The sequence below is a fragment of the Artemia sp. Qi Xiang Cuo genome, chromosome 19 (genome assembly GCF_049724085.1).
Source record: "Artemia sp. Qi Xiang Cuo chromosome 19, ASM4972408v1, whole genome shotgun sequence".
Classification (NCBI taxonomy): domain Eukaryota; kingdom Metazoa; phylum Arthropoda; class Branchiopoda; order Anostraca; family Artemiidae; genus Artemia; species Artemia sp. Qi Xiang Cuo.
In genome coordinates this window covers 18,684,598-18,703,017 of record NC_142812.1, presented here as the reverse complement: position 1 = coordinate 18,703,017, position 18,420 = coordinate 18,684,598, and the positions used below count along the sequence as shown (strand labels likewise).

Sequence of the window (18,420 nt, the reverse complement as noted above, 5' to 3'; positions counted from 1 at the left end):
TATTTTGCCCACGGCAAATTTTTTGCTGTGTGTGTTTTTTTTTCAAGTTCATGCGAATTCAGAAAGGCGAAATGTTTTTGTTTTCCTAGAAATCCTTTCAAGTTGTCTTTCTATTGCAAGCCGTCCTGCTATGATAACCATAAGATAATAACCTTGAATATACCTTATGAATCTACCTTAACCTTAACAATAACCTTGAATCTATTTTATGAATCTACCTTAGCCTTAACGATAACCTTGAATCTACCTTATGAATCTACCTTAACAATAACCTTGAATCTACCTTATGAATCTCTTCAGGAATCTGATAGTTACATCAAGGTCTGATGGTTACATTTGACCCCATAAAACAATTTGTTTTGCAACCCTGTGGCAGAACGATGGGATTGATCTTTAATCTGTGGCAGATGGTCTCTGCTTGCCAATTCGGGCCATGGAATTTGATAAGATAAGATAAAAGATAAGATATTTATTTCAAAAAGATCACTATCACAAGCCCACAAAGGGCCGAATTCGGACTTCGGAGTCGACAATATAAATGGTTGCACTAAAACTAGCCAAAATGCAAAAACAACAACGAAATAGAAAAATCATTTAACAGTCAATAATTAAAACTGTAAAAAGTCAGTTAAAAAGATAAAAACTGGTCAAACTAAACTTACACAAATACGAATCAGAAAAAGAATTAGAACGGACGTAAAAAAAGGAGGGGGGGGGGGGGATAAGCGAATATACACAAAAAAAAAGAGCGAGACATAAATGCATATAAATTAAAAGGGACACTGAGAAAGTGTCAATAATTAAACTACAGTAAGTCAATAAAAGAGTTAAAAATTAAAAACTGGTCCAGAAGGGGGTGGAGGAGGGGACAAAAATAAATACCCCCCCCCCAAAAAAAAGAACGAAAAATAAAATATATTACAAATTAAAGGGGGAACTGAAAAAAAGGGGGACAAGCAAATGAGTGCAAGAACCTGGGCAGCACCATCAGTAAACAAAAAAGAGGGGAAAAAAAGAAACTATTGGGGCATTTTATTCATTTTTTCTGTAATAAAGGGGACAAAAGTTCTTTCGTATCTGGAAGTAACGCAGCGAATGAGGGACAAAACAGGGATGGGCTCAGAAACAGCTCGAGGCGGCCGTAATCTGGATGGGGAGTGACGTTTGGGGAAAATACTTGCCGTCCGAGGGTTTGTTATGGCATTTTTGGCAAAACGGAGGCACAAATTGTTTCTTCGTCTCTCGAGGGTCTCTAGTTTTGAAATATTTAACAAATGCAAATATGGTATCTTGCCCTCTTTAAAAATAATTCTTAGAGCTCTCTTTTGGATATTTTCAATTTTTTGTGTTGCTTCATTTTAGAGGCCAGGGTGCCATACAGGACAAGCGTACTCTAATATGGGACGCACAAAAGAAATGTATACTTGTAGTAAATGTGATTGGGGGCAACTGAATTTATTTAAAAGTTTAAGGAGGGAAAGCGAGGAGTTTGCTTGTCGTAGGATATTATTTATATGGGCATCCCATTTGAAATTAGAAGAAATTGTAACCCCAAGGAGTTTAAGAGATGTGACAGAGGTTTCAGGAGGAATAGGGGCAAGAAAAAGGGGAGGGGATTTAAGGAAACTTACTGAGACTATTGCGGATTTAGAAGGGTTAACTGTCATGTCAAGGGACGAGGCCTCACAGGCAATATCTTGGAGTATGCCCACTAGGTTGCTAAACATGTTTTTATGACATATCTCTATAACTGTCAAGTCATCGACAAATTTCCATCAATTGTCATAAAGGGTTGAAAGGCTATTAATCATAAGTGAAAAAAGGAGAGGGCCTAGAATAGTCCCCTGAGGAATGCCATTATATATGGGGAGATGATCTGAGAAACAATTTAGATATTTAACTGCTTGAGATCTATTAGAGAGAAAAGAGGCAATGAGCTTAACAAGGAAAGTTACAATGTGGAATTCATTTATAAGTTTATCTATTAATAAATTATGGTTAATCAAATTGAAAGCTTTTTGAAGATCAACAGAAATCAGATTAAGCCAAGTGTTTGGTTTTTCAAGTAATTTACCCATGGAATCAAAAGATGGATCAGGTAATGAGAGGTTGACGTGGATTTAAGATTACCAAACTGTCTAAGATCAATAAGGGGGAGGACTTTCATCTTAAGCCAGTCTGCTAGAAAACTTTCATACAATTTTGAAAAAATTGAGGTGAGGGTAATAGGAAGAATGCCATCAAAGCCAGGCTTCCCATTTTTCTTTTTGAGTGGGGTAATAAAGCCTTGTTTCCAATATTGAGGGAACTGTCCAGATTCGGTAATTTCATTAAACAGGGTGGATAGGGGTTTTGAGAGGTAATCACTGAAAGCTTTAATCAGAGGAACAGGAATATCTAAAGGGCAAACGCTTGATCGTTTTTTCGTTCAATGGGTTTATTAACAAATGAAAAGAATAAATCACACATAATCAAAATACTCAGTCCATTCCTGGACGCCGAGAACCAAAATCATTGCAATTTAACATAATAGGCAGAATGGTCACCGCTCCTAATCTCAGACACAACCATACCCCTCATTTACCAAATAAATAAAACTATTACCTTCCCGTTCCTTACCCTCTGGGGAAACCACCCCGTCATATTTAAAAATCATACATTTGTAATTTCAATTTACTACTTACATTTAATTTTTTTTTTTTTTTTTTTTTTTATTTTTATTATTATTATTATTATTATTATTATTATTTTTATTATTATTAACTATTCATTTGTAATGCTATTAAATGATATTTTACTCTTTTTTTTAAATGATGAAGGGAGCTCCTACCTCTCAGCTCTTCTGGGATCAGGTTCCATATCTTTGCACAAGCTACGTTAGGAGCGAAATCTGATCGCACGGTCGGGGTGAGGGGTAATTGCAGGTTTGATGATGATCGGGTATGCAAATTATGCTGGTCTGAAATAGGTCGAAATAATCTTTTAAACGCAGATGGCAGCTCTCCAGCTAAAAACTTGAACACAAAGGTCAAGCATGATAATTGATGCAGGGACCCTAATGACAAGTACTCTTCATTTTTTCCAATTAATATCAGGCATCGTTGATGAATCGAACTCAGTTTTCACAGGTGGGATTTAAAAGTTGATTGCCAGATCATTGCACAATACTGTAAATGGGGTTTTATAAGAGCGTTGTACAGGAGGACCAGCGTTTTCTGCGGCAAAGCGCTTTTCAGTTTTTTTATTATTCCAAAATAGTTTTTAGTTTTTCAATTTTTTTTACAACATCAAGTGGAGAAATGTGTGGGAGGGAAAAAGGATCAGGAATATCTGGAAATGCGTAAGATAGTGGTGGGAGACTCTGGACAATAGAAGCCAGAAACTTATTGAGGTCATTAGCTGTGGTCTTTGGAGGTTCATTTATATTAAAATTTAGTTGTTCTTGACTCTTGCCGGTAAGTTTTTTAATTTCAGAGTACCAGTTCTTTGGTTTATCATGGCGCAAGTATTTAATTTTATTCCTTATAGTAGGCTCGGGCAGCTTTTCTAATTTGACTTTTTAATTCCTTTCTTAACTTATTTGCTTCAGCTAAATTACCCCTGTTAAATAAGCTTATTTTCGTGCGGATTAACATTTTTATGTGATTATTTATGTAAGGTTTATCAATTGAGCATTTTCTGATTTTTTTTTTCTGGGAAACATAATGAGTAGGAATCAATTAGTTTTTTGTGAAAAATCAAAATTTTGTCATCAAGGTTATTAGAATTATAAAGGTCTGACCAACTTTCACTGGTCAGGCCTGTGTCACTGAGGGGACGGCAAACCCCAATGGAGGTAGTAAAGGAATGTTCATTGGCTTAAGACGGAGAAAAAAGAAGACAATAGTGGTAACTGCCTCCTAGTGGTGGCAGTGCTTGTGGGGAGTTGTAATACTTACTCATGTTTGAATAAATAACATCCAGAGAGGTGTTACCTTTTGTTGTAGATATTTTAACTAGTTGTTTAATATTAAGAGAGGTGCAGATAGAGTCTATCCTCAGGTCATTCGCATCGCCAAGTAAGCAATTAAATTGAAAGGGCGGGGAAGTACTCTCGGTCTAAGGCTCAGCCATAGAATTTCATCATAATCTGATAAGTTGGGGGTGGGGATGAGTTTAGGTTGGAGGTTATCTCGGACAAAAAATAATATACCACCCCCTTTTTTCCCGAGAGGGTGATCGGGAGGGCGAAGTTTTATAAACTGAGTATAATTGCTGATTTTTAGGAAATCTGGGTTCTGGGACTAAACCTCTGTCACAGCAATAATATTAATTTTATGAATTTCAGAGATACCCTCGAGTTCGACAATTTTGTCAAAATTCAGGCCCTCAGCATTGGTAAGTAGGAAAGTTGGAAATTTAAACCGATTTGGGTATTGGGATTTTTTTTTTTAATTCGGGATGGAGTTATTTGGGGTTGAAGTTTATGAGAAGGATGCTGTGGGTAAGGGGGTGGATTTGAGGCATTATTAAAAGGTGGGACTGGACCGGGCTTGAGAGAAAAGGAGGAAAGCGGACAAATTATGGGAATATTATTAAGTTGGGATGGAACTACGGTGGAATTCGTCTTACTATTTGAAGTTTTAGAAACTCTGCATGGAGATGTTACCTGTGGATCGTTCTGCCAGCTTACTCTTAAACAAGTGTCATACTGGTAGGGTAGCCAGGGGGATAAAGTGCAAGGGAAGAGAGAAAGGTTTCCTAGTGACCTGAGAATAAGTCAAATTGGGAGTTTTCTTTATATGGGGGGGGGCAAGATGATGCTGAGGTAGGGAAGGACGGTGGGGGGTGTCTGAGAGGGGAGGGGTTGGGTTTGTTTCGGCAAATAATGGGTGGAGTCCAGAACCGGTCGGTAACTTCTTGGACGCACGGAGAAGAACGGAGTCGAAAGGAAGTGGATTTTTGGGAGGAATATGACTGAAGGAGGGTTTGGGGATGGTCCGAATCGAGTAAAGTGATTGTGGGGGTTGGACTGACTGGGCACGCGTAAGTACTTGGGGCGGAGGATTGTTTCGAGGGATGGATTCCTGAGGTATACTGCTCTGTATCGGGTATGCAGGGGGATAAGACTGAAAGTCGAATGGAACACGAACTAGGGGAGGGGGGGGGGTCGTGAATACATTCGGCGTCGCCCTTTAAAAACGTTGGGTTTTAAACCTGCGCTCCAATCCTGAAGATGCATGAGCGAAAGTACACGACTTATCAATACAAGATAAAACAGAACACAGATCAACATGGTCAAAAATACACTTATCAGACACACAGACTACTGAAATAAAATTACGACAAATATGTAGAAACGTGCATTGTTTGCGAAACGTGCAGAAACCATTATCAAAATGCTTACAGATCATATTTTCCTTTCTTCTTATTTTTAAATTTGTTTCACTTTTGTCCAATCACTTCCGTAATTTTTTCAAAAATAATAACAATGTCATCGTCTGGTAATGACTTCTCTATAACCTTGTTAATCCTTTTGTTTAGTTTATTATCACCTGATAATTTATGTAAAAAACCGGAAGGCACTGGACTATTCGCGAAAACAAGGGTGTCATCAGTAGTCATACTACACGTAGGTATTTGTATGCTCTCATGGGATACTTTGCAATTAATGCTGGATTTGCAGAACTCTGATAATTGATTCCCTAGTGTAGCAATAATTGCTTCGTTGTTTTTTAAGTCCTCTTGTAATTTGGTGATTTTCGATTTAAAGGTCACTTGATTGTTTTCTAAATTGTAGAGTTCATCTTCCATATGAAGTGGGAAGTGGGAATTTTAGGAGTTGATATTTTCACTTAATTTTTTAATTTCCAGATCGCGTTCATGGAGTATATCGTTAACAATTTCTTGGTCATTGAGAAAAATGTCAACTTGTTTTTTCAAATCTTCTATGGCTACTTCATGGTCTGAATTCTTCTCTAACTGGGAATTGTATTTAGCTCGGAGATCAGCCAGCTGTTTGATATGTTTAACACAGTCAACACAAGGGGGGACTTGGGAAGCTTGATTTTTTTAAACTGATTTTGGGGTTTTAGGTTTTGTGGCAGACTTGGGTGCCCTTGAGTAAATTCTGAGCAAAATCGACTCTGGAGATTAATATCTCCAGAGTGTCGAAGAAGTCATTTGCGAACCACATCTACGTTCATGCTACATTTCCAGAACCAGAATTCAACCTTTTTTTTTCTTTTTTTTTTTGCGGCGCCAGATATAATAAAATATCTGATTTGCTGCTAGTCTTTTATCATGGTTTAAAGATGACTGTTGAGTTTTCTTTTGAAATAATCAACAGAGAAACTTTTAGGGATAACTTTCTCAGGAAGATCATTCCAGATCGAAGTGCAACGTCGGATGAAGCTGTTCTTCAGGTACTCTGTTCTCGACTTGCCAGTCTCAATATAATCGGTAAGACCTGTGTGGCCTTCGTGTCTGTCTTGTTGATTGGACCAATGGGGCAACAATACGAGAAAGCTCTAGAGGAGAAGATAAAATTAAGTACTTGCAGAAAACAGCCATCGGCGCTACATCAAACTTCTCACTAACAAACGGGAGGGAGCCGTGGGGAAACGACTTAACCTGCCATATTAACCGTATCTTGGATCTTTCGAGTGGTGCTAGGAACGTTTCCGGGCACCAGCATACAGCGGGCATCCATACTTGGCAATGGGTTTGATGCAAAACTTGTCAAATGGGATGATCGAGCTGAGTGGTAGAAGGTTTTTGCAGCGAAGGGTCACCCCCGCTATCTTGTGCTGAAGGTTCTCACCCGATTGAGGTTGGTGTTCGAAGAGAGATCTGCTGAGAAGTGAATTCCAAGGAGACGAAGCTCGTCAACTTTTTTATAGCTTTGTTCAAGAAGATAAAATTGGTGTGTACGCGTGGTAATTTTGATCGCGAGATCGTCAGATTTGATTGGGTCATCATGTTTTGGGATGACCAAATGTGTTGTGGTAATATCTGTAAAGTAATGCATAGGACTCGCAAGGGTATCTCGCGTGTCATTTATGTAAAGAATGAGAATCGTAGGTGCCAATATACTATCCTAAGTTACGCCTACCTTTATTAAATATTCGAGGGAGGTGAGCCCGTCAAGAACAACCCGTAGGGAACGATCAGAAAGAAAACTTCCAATTACCTTTAACAGACGTATTCTGGCACCATTTGCGTTAAATTTCTTCAGTAGATATTTTTCTTGTTGGGCTCTTCCACCAAGTATACTTTAAATTTGGATGGTGAAACATAACGTGTCTTTCTCTTCTCTTTTTTTTTTTTTTTTTTTTTTTTTTTTTTTTTTTTTTTTTTTTTTTATTATTATTAGTTTGGATTATTGAGTTCAAATTTTTCTATATTAGATATGAGTCTTTTAGGAATCCAATCTGTAAAAGTTCACTTTCAATTTTTGTCGCTTTTGTATCAAAATACTTGCAGTCTTAACTGAGTATATCCACAACCATCCTGTAGAACTGTCACTGGCAGTAACAGGTCATTAGTATGCTGCTCACTCGGTAGCATCATATTGACCCATCTTGCTAGCGTTGGACTGATCTCTATCACTACATCTCTCGGAATCTTGATCGTCTCTACTCTGATTGTGGAGTGAGAAAGATCCATACAAGGAGAGGGGTGTAGCTAGGATATAGGATTTTCAGCACCCGGTGAATAATTGTAGGTCATTGTATTAACTAAAAAAAAAAAAAAAAACAGTTTGGCCTCCCCTCCCTCAAAGGCTGTGCCTGGGAATAGCCGTCGCCTCTTCCTCGCCAACCCCCATCCCTCAACTAAGTCACTGGATGGCCCATTGAGCTAAGAATTTACTCGACTCTTCGCTGCTGTCAAAGGTTCTCATCATCAGCTGAAAGTGATTGTATGTTGGACTTCCTACATATAACACTTTATTTCTCCAAATATCAAATAGTAAAAATTCACAAACAAAAATATCAGAGGAGAAAAATAAAACTTAGGAATGGAATAACTTCTATCTCTAGGTACTCAGCTATGAATATTCTAATGACAAAATAGTTTCAACATAATCTTGACAGGCTAATTTAATAAGGGAAGAAGCAAAAGGTGGATCTGGAGCAAAATCTGGGGGGGGGGGGCAATGTGACAAGGACGCCAATATTTGAGCAAATTGACAAGTTTATTTTAAAAGGAAAGAGAAAAACAAATGAGAGTGCCAAACAATCTTGGACGGGGGGGGGGGGTCCCCCAGACCCCCTGGATCTGCTCCTGCGAGGAATTGATTGCCATCGAACTACTTTGAAGGTAATTTCTTATCTAACTGTTAATCTGATATTAATTAAAAAACTTTTCCTCAAAATAAGTTTTTCAAAGAAAAGCAAAGAGCTTCATTAAACCAAAAAATTAGCAAAAATCAAATCAAACAATCCACCAAGCGTGAAACTACCACAAATCAGCATCGATAAATAAATGAAACCCAAAACGAACAGAAATTACAGAAAATAACCGAGTCAAATTCAAAACAAGTAGAAATTAACATGAGTAGGGCTCAAAACCCCTATGCCTTCCCAAGGCGAGAACAAAATTTGCACTTTACTGAAAATAAATGTTTTTACTTTTATAACTTTAATAAATCAAATAATATTAACACTTTGATTAGTAAATATCAGTATATGTATATTAAACTGACAATTCACATTCATTTGTATTTTTTTTTAGTAAAGTGCAAATTATCTTCCAATCGAGTGAGCCTTTTTGAAGTTTCTACGACAACGCCTTCTATAAAAACCTTATATGCCCCAGGGCATAATATAGAACCCTTGTCCTGGGGGCTTTGAGGGGGTTGTCATCCTCAAAGACATATAATTTCTGGACCTTTCAATTGCGTTGAACAAAATAGCTATCTTGAAATTTTTGATTGGGTGTGTTTGGGGAAATGGTGGGCGTGAGAGGGGGGTTACTTGCCCTCCAATCACTTTCGACTATCTTTTCCAATCGAATAATTCCTTTCTGAAGTTTCTACGACAACGCTTTCTATAAAAAAAACCTTATATGCCCCCAGGGCATCCTTACGACCCTTGCCCTGAGGGATGTAGGGGGAGTGTCATGCTCAAAAATATAATTTCTGGACTTTTTAACAACGTCGAACTAAATGGCTATCTCAAAATTTTGATTAGATGTGTTTGGGGAAATGGTGGGCGTGGAAGGGGTGTTAGTTGCCTTCCAATCACTTTCGACTATTAAAAAGGGCACAAGCAATTCAATTTCCAATCGAATGAGCCCTTTTCGAAGTTTCTACGACAACTCCTTCTATACGAAGTGCCCTGGTCTAGAATAAAAAAAAAAATAATACATTGTGCCAACATCGTTCTTTACTTAGGCTGCGCGATTGCGCTGCCTACAATTTATTGTACATTCTATAGAGTTATTAACGTGGAATTAACTTATGAGTACCTGAGAAATAAGTCCTTTAATAACAATCAAAATAACATGGGTGGACAAGTTACATGTGCTGACAAACAAAATTAGGAAGATACGCTTCTTTGATCCTTTCTATAAAAATAGATAACAATATAGATGGCGTTTGAGCGTCATTGTTGATGCTGTAACAGTAGATCTGGCAGGGTGAATATATTATTCAATGTTTCTTTTAATTAATTTACCATATTATAACAACATTATCCCTTTTTCTTAAATGAATCGGTAAATGACTGTTAATTTGTTATTCCTAAGTCTCATGAGACAGTAAATGCTGGAGTGTCTTAGACATGTCTTTGAACATATTTTATAGAAGCCATGACCAGCTTGAATTGGGACTGAGTAATTGCAAATCCAAATTTTAAGCTGGGGTCTGGCAGTGGGTGTATATAATCCACCAATGAAATTATCGCCCCTAAAAGCAGCAGTGCGTCCACGATCCTTAGAAGCCTTTCCTGAAATATTGCAGATACAGCAGTTTGACAATTTGGATGTTCTTAGTGTCTTTTGGTGTAGTTCGTTATTCCTATAAACATTCCTTGAAAATGTCAATTTGATACTATTAGCCGCTCCTGGGATATTTCAGACAGGGGTGTCGCAAGGAAGAACGGGGAGGAGTGCATCATGGATTACAGCCTCCTGGATATCCCAACTTGGTTCACAATGTTGGGACAGAACCTAACAGGTGCATCAACAATGCCGCCCAGGGGAATGCGTTAAGAGAATTTTACTTTTGTGTCCTATTGAAAAATTTTCGAACCTTAGGCTTGCTCTACGCCTTTGACCCTCCTCGAGATTCTGTCCTGGCTCATGGTTCAGCTCTAATCTTGTCAATATTGTTTTGTAATTAAGTGTTGTAATCAACTATACGTCTTATCCGTTACTGAGAAAACCAGCTACTTAAATCTGACGCTTGGTGAGAAGACTTATTTAGGATGTAATTCTAGTTGTTTATATTAGTCAATAATCGAGTTTTTCTCTTTACCTAAGAACGATGTCAGTAATCTTTTAAATTATTTTTATAACCCTGAGCTTTGTAGCATTTGCAGTGAAGACAATTAGAGTAAGTTGTAGACAATTACTTATGAGATAGAATCTTGAAGCTAAGCAACTAGAAATGAATCATTTACTTGTGTATGACCAGCAAACAAGCTTGAAGTACCAAAAACATCAAAAGAAAACATATTTTGCCGCTTGGAAATATCTTAGAGCTGTTCATACCTGAAAACCGCGATTTTGTAAGATTTTTCTTTTTGTTATTCTAGAATCATAAATTTTTTAGAGCAGTATCATATTTCGTCAGTGTTGTCAGTTGAACCGTGAAAATAAACTAGCAAAAACAAATTCGTCAAATTTGGCAACGCTTTTCCTCCGTGAAGTTTAAACATTAACAATCTGTTGATTACCAAAGACCACTACACCTCCAAAGGAAAGCTAAACCTGTTTAAGCTCTTTTGCAGCGTCTACTATTTTGCGCATTTTTAGCAGTTTTTTCATCCACGTTTCCTGTTTATACCCTTTTTTATTTGACGCCCATTAGATATCAATGCACAATTGGGGCTATTGAAAATGAAACACTATAAAATTTTGAAAACAACTTTGAAAAAATCTAAATAATTACTTATATCATTTCTAAGAGTGCTTCACTTGACTTTACCTCTCCCCCCCCCCCTTATGTACATACTTATAGCCTAAACTATATATGTGTAAGTTTTGGTTTTTTACCTTTTTTCTACTGGCCGTAGTCTCCTTTTGTTTTTGTTTTTGTTTTTTCATTGAGTTTTCTCTTTTTGTTCTTTGTATATGTTTTCACATTAGGGTTGGGGGTAAAGTAAAGTGAAGCGCTTTTAGGATTGGTACAAATAAGTATTCAGGTTTTTTCAGTTGTTTTCAGAATTCTATAGTTTTCTTCTCAATAGCCCCAATTGTGCATTCCCTATTAGAACTGATAACTCCTTAATTGTATATGGGGGCTATTCCATTAAAAATTAAAGGGTTGTGTAAGTTTTCACGTACCAAAAAAAAATCTCTGGTACTTCAAGAAAGGCCGTATTCTGGGGGAGGAGTTACCTGGTTTACCCTCCTCCCCAACCCGGTATTTTTGTCTGATATGTAAAAAACGTATGAAAGATGCATATAAACAAATTTTTGATACGCTTTTTAAAGGTTTTTTTTTGTAAAACACCCCCGGAAAAAACTTTGATAATGTTAGAAAGTAGACTTGCTACATTTTAGTTCTAAATCTTATTAAACGAACAATTATTGTATATAAGTATATTTGTCTAATGTTTTTTTTTATCAAAAGTGGTACTTTTTTTTCTTTTTTTTTTAAGATTGGCATACTACAATGTCCCGGTGTGGAAAACGATGTAGATAGGTCACGATTTTAGGAAAACTTGTTTAGGGGCTTGATTTTGGATATCATTTTGCACATGAACGGCTTCACAAGTACTTTGTATGCCTATAATAAATTCCGCTAAAGATGAATGTTTGTACTAAATATTTTAAAAAGTACTTTGCAATTTAATTTGATTGTCGACAGTATAGAAAGATTTATCGGTATAAATAAGTAAAAAGGTTTGCGGAATAAAATATAATGAAATCAAAGTTGTTTTGCGAAAGAGATTAAATTTCATCGAGTGAAGCTTGGCGCCCTGGTTTAACCCTGTTATTAACAACTGGTTTAACCATTTATCTTAGCCCATTTCTTGTGCAAAAAAAAAAAAAAAAAAAAAAACAACTAAAAGCATGAAATGGAAAATTGAATTTGAATCCTTGAGATTTTTTCTAGAGAAATTGCTTACGGATTGTTTTGGGCATCCGGCTGACTGACCGTATTTCAAACAGTAGGCTGTACGAAAAGTATGGTTCAATCCCACTTTCTAGGGCTATAATGAGAAAATTGAATGAAGGATGACAGATTGCCAAAGATTGTCTTTTTCTGCCAACTGTGTAGAGCTAAACGGAAGCAGGTGTTCCTCGGTTGCCGTTGGAGGATGTCGTAAGGAAAGCTTTAAGCGAAATGGGAACTTCCTGGGAGGGTGTAAAGAGGGGGGCTTTGAATATATTAGGATGGAGGAGGAGCGTGCTTAGCTGTGTTGGCCTTAGGCGGCTTGGTGCTGCGGTGGTTTGTAAGTAGTAGTGGTAGTAGCAGTAATTCCTTTGGATTAACTCCTGCTCCGTTTAATCGAAAAAAAAAACTAAATTCAAACTTTCAAATGAAGCAAATTTCATGAAATTTGGATATCTCTATCTCCGACACAAAACGGGAAACGTTAAATGGTTTTTCTCTGTAAGAACCTGTTATACAGCATTTGCCTTTTTTTCAATTAGGCCATGGCCAGATTTATATTCGCTTCTTTTTTCCTTTTTTCCTTTCTTCCTTTTTTTCTAACCTTTCCATTCCTTCTAAACACTGTACTTCGCTTGGATTCCTCAAAAGTCTCAACTTATTCACCAAGCCGTACCCTCAGCGAAGGATATCGTTGAACCCTCATTCCCTTTTTCACCGAATTTCCCACAAATATACGTTTCTTTCTCTTTCCACTATGTTTTCTTTTGTTTTAGCATGTGCTCTCTTTGCTCTTACTTTTTTAATGTTTTTCCCCCTTATTTTGCTTAATCCCTGCTCTCAGGGATTGAACATAGTAGCCTACCTGGCCCTCAGGGATGGAAGAGACATGGTACCTTCAATCCCTTTGCCATCAAACGCCTCTTCTTCTTTCCCTCTCCATTCTGTTCTCTTTTGTGTATCTGTGATCTGTTTTTTTTTACCTTTTTTCTGCTTAATCCCTGCCCTCACTGAAAAATACCTGAGTACCTTCATTCCCTTTGTGATTAAAAGCCTCAACAAATGTATTCTTCTATCCCTCTCCATCGTTTTATCTTTTCATTTTTGTTTATATTCTCTTCCCTGTATTGGTTTTCCCTTGCTTTTTTTGTTTTTTCGTTTAAAATATTTATAGATAGTCGATTTATTTTCGTTTTTTTTTATTCTGGTGGAATTACGAATTTAGCTAATTTTAGCTTGGGATAGTCATTTTTTAATAAAGCTTTATTTTATTTTTCTAAAATTCGTAAAATCTTTTTATTTAAGAAGTTTCATTTTTGCTCCCTCTTATCGTGAGAATCAAAGAAGTTTCCGATCAGTTTCAAGAGAACAGAAATGCATCCCTGAAAAAAGAATTTCTTATCACTTAGAAATTAAAGCCTTTTCATCTATTGTTCTCTGTGCATTTTCTTTTCATTCTTCCTTGAGTCGTTGCTTGTACGCTAATGAGAAAAGTTGGGACTCTTTTTCCTGTAAAGGGAAATAATTATTGCATTCTATGTTCAATTGATCGCAAAGATACTTCTTATATTTTTCAACTCAACAGTGAAATGTGCTATATGGTCTTTTATGTACCAGAACTCTTAGGAAGTAAAAATACAGGCAAGAATATGAATTGCTTTGCTTAATGCATTGTAAGAACACTTCCGGTATTGTTGACTATGCCTTTAATGGTGATTTCTAATTTCTTAGACCACGCTGCCTTTCTAATTGAAATGAAAAATGAAATAATTAGTTAAGCTTTGAGTTAAGACAGTAAACAAACATTAAACAAATATATGCTAGTAAATATTATTATTTCGACTTCACGTCCTCAAGTCTTTATCAACGAAAAAAGAACTTGACCAAACCATTACAACATACAAGAAAGCAACATAAAGAGATGGTATTTTTTGAATTTTTCCTCTATATTATTTTCTATAATACTTTTAAAAAACGAAAATTATTTAGTGTTTTTTTTTTATCTTTGACTCGAGTCATATTGTTTATTTACTGTCGTACGACTGTTTGTTAAGTTGCTATTTCCCGCTCTCAACCTTTTACATTCCACGATACATGGAAAAAGTAGGACTTCTATTCTAAGTTTAAGGGGATCCAATACCTTAAAAATATTTTGCGAGCCTCATTGTCGGCAGACTGTCTCAAAGACAAAGTGCCCATTAGCAAATTCTCCCAGGGACTAGCCACCATTGAGAGCTATTTAGAATCTGTTGTTTGACTAAGAAATTTGATTGAAAGACAATGAAATTTTACGTCACATGTATCGGCAAGGTTTTCTGTCAAAGCGGTATCATTACAGGGGACTCCCGAACTTGCCAAATTGCTCAAATGATTTCTTGGAGCTGTTTTTTAGCGTTTTCCTAGAAGATATTCTGGAAGATATTTAGGGACTACTCTTTCCTGAACTTTAAAAAGAAAATTGTGCTCCGTTTAATCGAAAAAAATATTCTATCTCTGTCACCAAAAAGGAGAAGTTGAATGATGTTTCTACGTTTTTTGGGAAAGCATGCGTCTGTTTTTAATTTTCTGTTGTTTGTTCGGATCTCCTATCCAAGCTCTACAAGTTATGGCAACACCATTCAATCGATTCTAAATAGTTTGCCCACACAAATGAAAAAAAAAGCTTATAATGGGCGAGATAGGGCGATCCTTTAAGGGATCGATTCCCCTTAATGTACAAGGCTTACTGACAAGTCACCAAATATTATTTTTGCGGACGAAGTGGTTCTAGCCCGCGCAACAGGTATGTAGTGAAGGATAGACTTTCAAGACTTCGATTTGTCCTTATTTGCAAAAAGGCAGTATCCCTACAATTTCTCTACGAAACTAGGACTTTCACGTTGAATCAAAATAATTGACCGTTAAAGATTTTATGGATACTAGCTCTTTTGAAAGATCAAAATGCTGGCTTTTAGCTTTTCAGTTGAGTGTTTCGCCAGAATCTATCAGTTATTTTTCGATGAAGGAAGGGACAGTGGCGGATCCAGGGGGGCGTGCCCCCCCCTCAAGTAGACTAAAGTAGTATAATTTACTTGATTAACACAAGTTTGCACTGATTAAATTTGCTCCTAACACAAGTTTATCGGATCAACCTATTTTGTGCCCCCATCCCCCTTTAAAATAAATCCTGGATCCACCCCTGGGAAAGGACGTCTTAAAATGTTTCATGTTCAATCATATGGTGGGAAAATAATAGTATGTGGTTTTTGGTGCTCGTGTATCTATTTGAGTATTGGTGGCATATTTGAGCATAAAATGGTATTTTAGAGTGGACTTGGTCAAATCGACAGTGGCTTCTCGAAAATTTTTTAGTAATTGATAGTCCAAAACTTTTTGTATTTTTTGATGAAAACTCTTTAGAATGTATGGGGTTAAGAGCCAGTCAAGTGTATATGAGTTGAGATCTTTAAAAATTCAAAAAGTTGAGCTTGGAGAATTTTTATTTGAGATGCTTGTACAATTGGTACAAACAAGGATTGTTGCATCAATTGGTCACGTCCAAGAAGCGTTCAACTTCTTTTTTTTTTTTTTTTTTTAATTACCGATTTAGAACATAATAAGCAACGGGAAACCTCATTTAGCCTAGTAGCTTTATATTAAATTACTTTATAAAGCAAATTACTATGTTTAGACTAAATATGAATGGCCAAATTATCAAGTAAAACTAAGCGCCCCTCTTATTCCAGTTTTTAACAAAGTATATTTTTCTAGCAGACATTGAAGCATTGTTGGTCGTCATCTGCTAGGCTTATGGTAGTCTATTTACCATATATCATATTTAGTTTTCGATAACATATTTAATTTTTTCATATTTAGTTAGTCTGAAACCTAAGTTCTACTTACTTAACCTAACCTGAAACCTAACCTAACCTTACTTAACCTGAAACCTAAGTTACAACTACTTAAATTAGTTCGGCTCCAGTTCTAGTGTAAGTTCTGGTGAACAAAAACACTAATTCATGAGATTGTAACGAGAAGAGAGAGCTGTAAACAAAAACAGGGTGAAGGTCCATGACACAGAACTGACAATTTGTGACTTTGAAGGCCCTTGCTGGGCCGTCAAGACAAGGCTCGGTGGAATAATCTCCCACTACCTCCACCTTACGTTTTCAAACATGTTGACAGTAGACTTTTTAATTATCAACAATTTATTCAGTGGAAAGAAAAAGGACAAATTGAAAATGCCATCGTGGGACCATTCCTCTTCCCCCGGTTTTCTTCCCCTCTGCAATCTGTTTTTCTTAAAAAGCTATTATGGTAATTAAAATTTTCTTTATAGACAAGGTCAAGCTCACACACAGCAGTCCGAGGAAACGAGAGTCTGGCAGCGCAAGGATTCAAGATGGCAGCACGTTCATTTCCACCGTTCAGGCTGTCCGTCTTTTACATTGGGGCATAAATAGATTTTTAGCCATTTATTTGAGCTTTACCTGAAGTTCTGTCATCACTGACAAGAAGAGACATTTTTGTAGCACAGTCGCCTTAGAATGTGCGATATTGTTCCTTAGTTTTGAGGAAGATTTTAAAAAATTTTTAACGTAATGTGAAGTTTTTAAGCTAGTCATGTTCTATCACTTATAGTTCGTAATTTTACTTTTAATTGGATGACGTTGCCTGGTTGGTATCAAAATTCTTTTTCTCTTTTAAATCTCTCTGTTTAGCATCATTGTCGTATTTGTTTTAAGATAACTTTTAACTCAACCTCAACATAGCTCTCTAGATATCCATCTTTTATGTGTTTACATCAGTTTTTAGAGCTAAAATAAAATTGCCAAGTAAATTACGAAATGTCAATATAGTTCTATCTTTTGGGTAATTTTTCTCGGGGGGGGGGGGATAGATAGATTTTGTGTGTAAAATAGGTAATTTGTAGGAAAAATTGCATAAATCTCGAAATACCGAGGGAGACGGGTCCCACTCTTCCTATGCTTGGGCATGACTTTTACTAGCATCCAGGGGTCTGGAATTAGTTCTATTTGTCGTGTTTGTTTTAGGATAAACTTTTAATTCAACCTCAACGTAGCTCTCTGGTTAATTAGCTTTTGTGTGTTTAAATCAGTTTTTGAGCTAAAAACAAATTGCCAAATAATTTATAAAATGTCAATATAATTAACTCTTGGAGATACTTTTTGAAGGGAGGGGGGGATTGACAGATTTTGGGCTTAACATAGTTAATTTGTAGGAAAATTCACATAAATCTTGAAATACCGAGGGAGGCGGGTCCCACTCTTCCTATGCTCGGGCATGACTTTTACTTGCATCCAGAAGTCTGGAATTAGTTCTGTTTGTCGTGTTTGTTTTAGGATAAACTTTTAATTCAACCTCAACGTAGCTCTCTGGTTAATTAGCTTTTGTGTTTTTAAATCAATTTTTGAGCTAAAATAAAATTGCCAAATAATTTATAAAATGTCAATACAATTACCTCTTGGAGATACTTTTTGAAGGGGGGGGGGATTGAAAGATTTTGGGCTTAAAATAGGTAATTTGTAGGAAAATTCGCATAAATCTCGAAATACCGAGGGAAACGGGTCTCACTCTTCTTATGCTCGGGCATGACTTTTACTTGCATCCAGGGGTCTGGAATTAGTTCTATTTGTCGTATTTGTTTTAGGATAAACTTTTAACTCAACCTTAATATAGCTCTCTAGTTATTTATCTTTTATGTGTGTAAATCAATTTTTTGAGCTGAAATAAAATTGCCAAGTGTAATCTATCGCTTTTATGTGTATATATTCTTCTTCTTCTTTCTTATTTTTGGTCATCGCAAACTTGAAGGATTTAAAAATGGGAGAAAAAGTAGTGTTGTACCATGGATAGGAAATTGTATTGTGGATTCTTTTATGGGAGAATGGGGTTAAAGGTTTAATTGATTCCAGAAAAGGACGATCAAGTAGAGCAGTCAAACGGTGATCACTTCAGTTTCTTTCTCAGTACAGACAGGTATAAACTTATCTCAACAGAAACTTTAATGTCCAACAAATAAAAAAGGGTTTGAGACTGGAGTTCAAAGAACTAGTGTGGACTAATTTCGCAAACATTTTTTGAGCCAAAATTAAACCGTGAAGTGTAATCTGTCGCCTTAAGTATTCTTATTCTGACTACTTTTCTTTCATCTT

The 18,420-nt window shown here is 36.4% G+C and overlaps 1 protein-coding gene across 7 annotated transcripts in view; it reads left to right on the top strand.

The window, feature by feature from the left end:
• Positions 1 to 18,017, top strand: part of CaMKII (Calcium/calmodulin-dependent protein kinase II) — a 234,429-nt gene extending 216,412 nt beyond the window's left edge. For all 7 annotated transcript variants that reach the window (XM_089105592.1, XM_089105597.1, XM_089105596.1 and 4 more), the window contains one exon: positions 16,584 to 18,017. In XM_089105592.1, coding sequence (XP_088961718.1) covers positions 16,584 to 16,707 — 124 coding nt within the window. In that variant the 3' untranslated portion in view covers positions 16,708 to 18,017. The remainder of the gene's footprint in view (positions 1 to 16,583) is intronic.
• Positions 18,018 to 18,420: the final 403 nt, after the last annotated feature.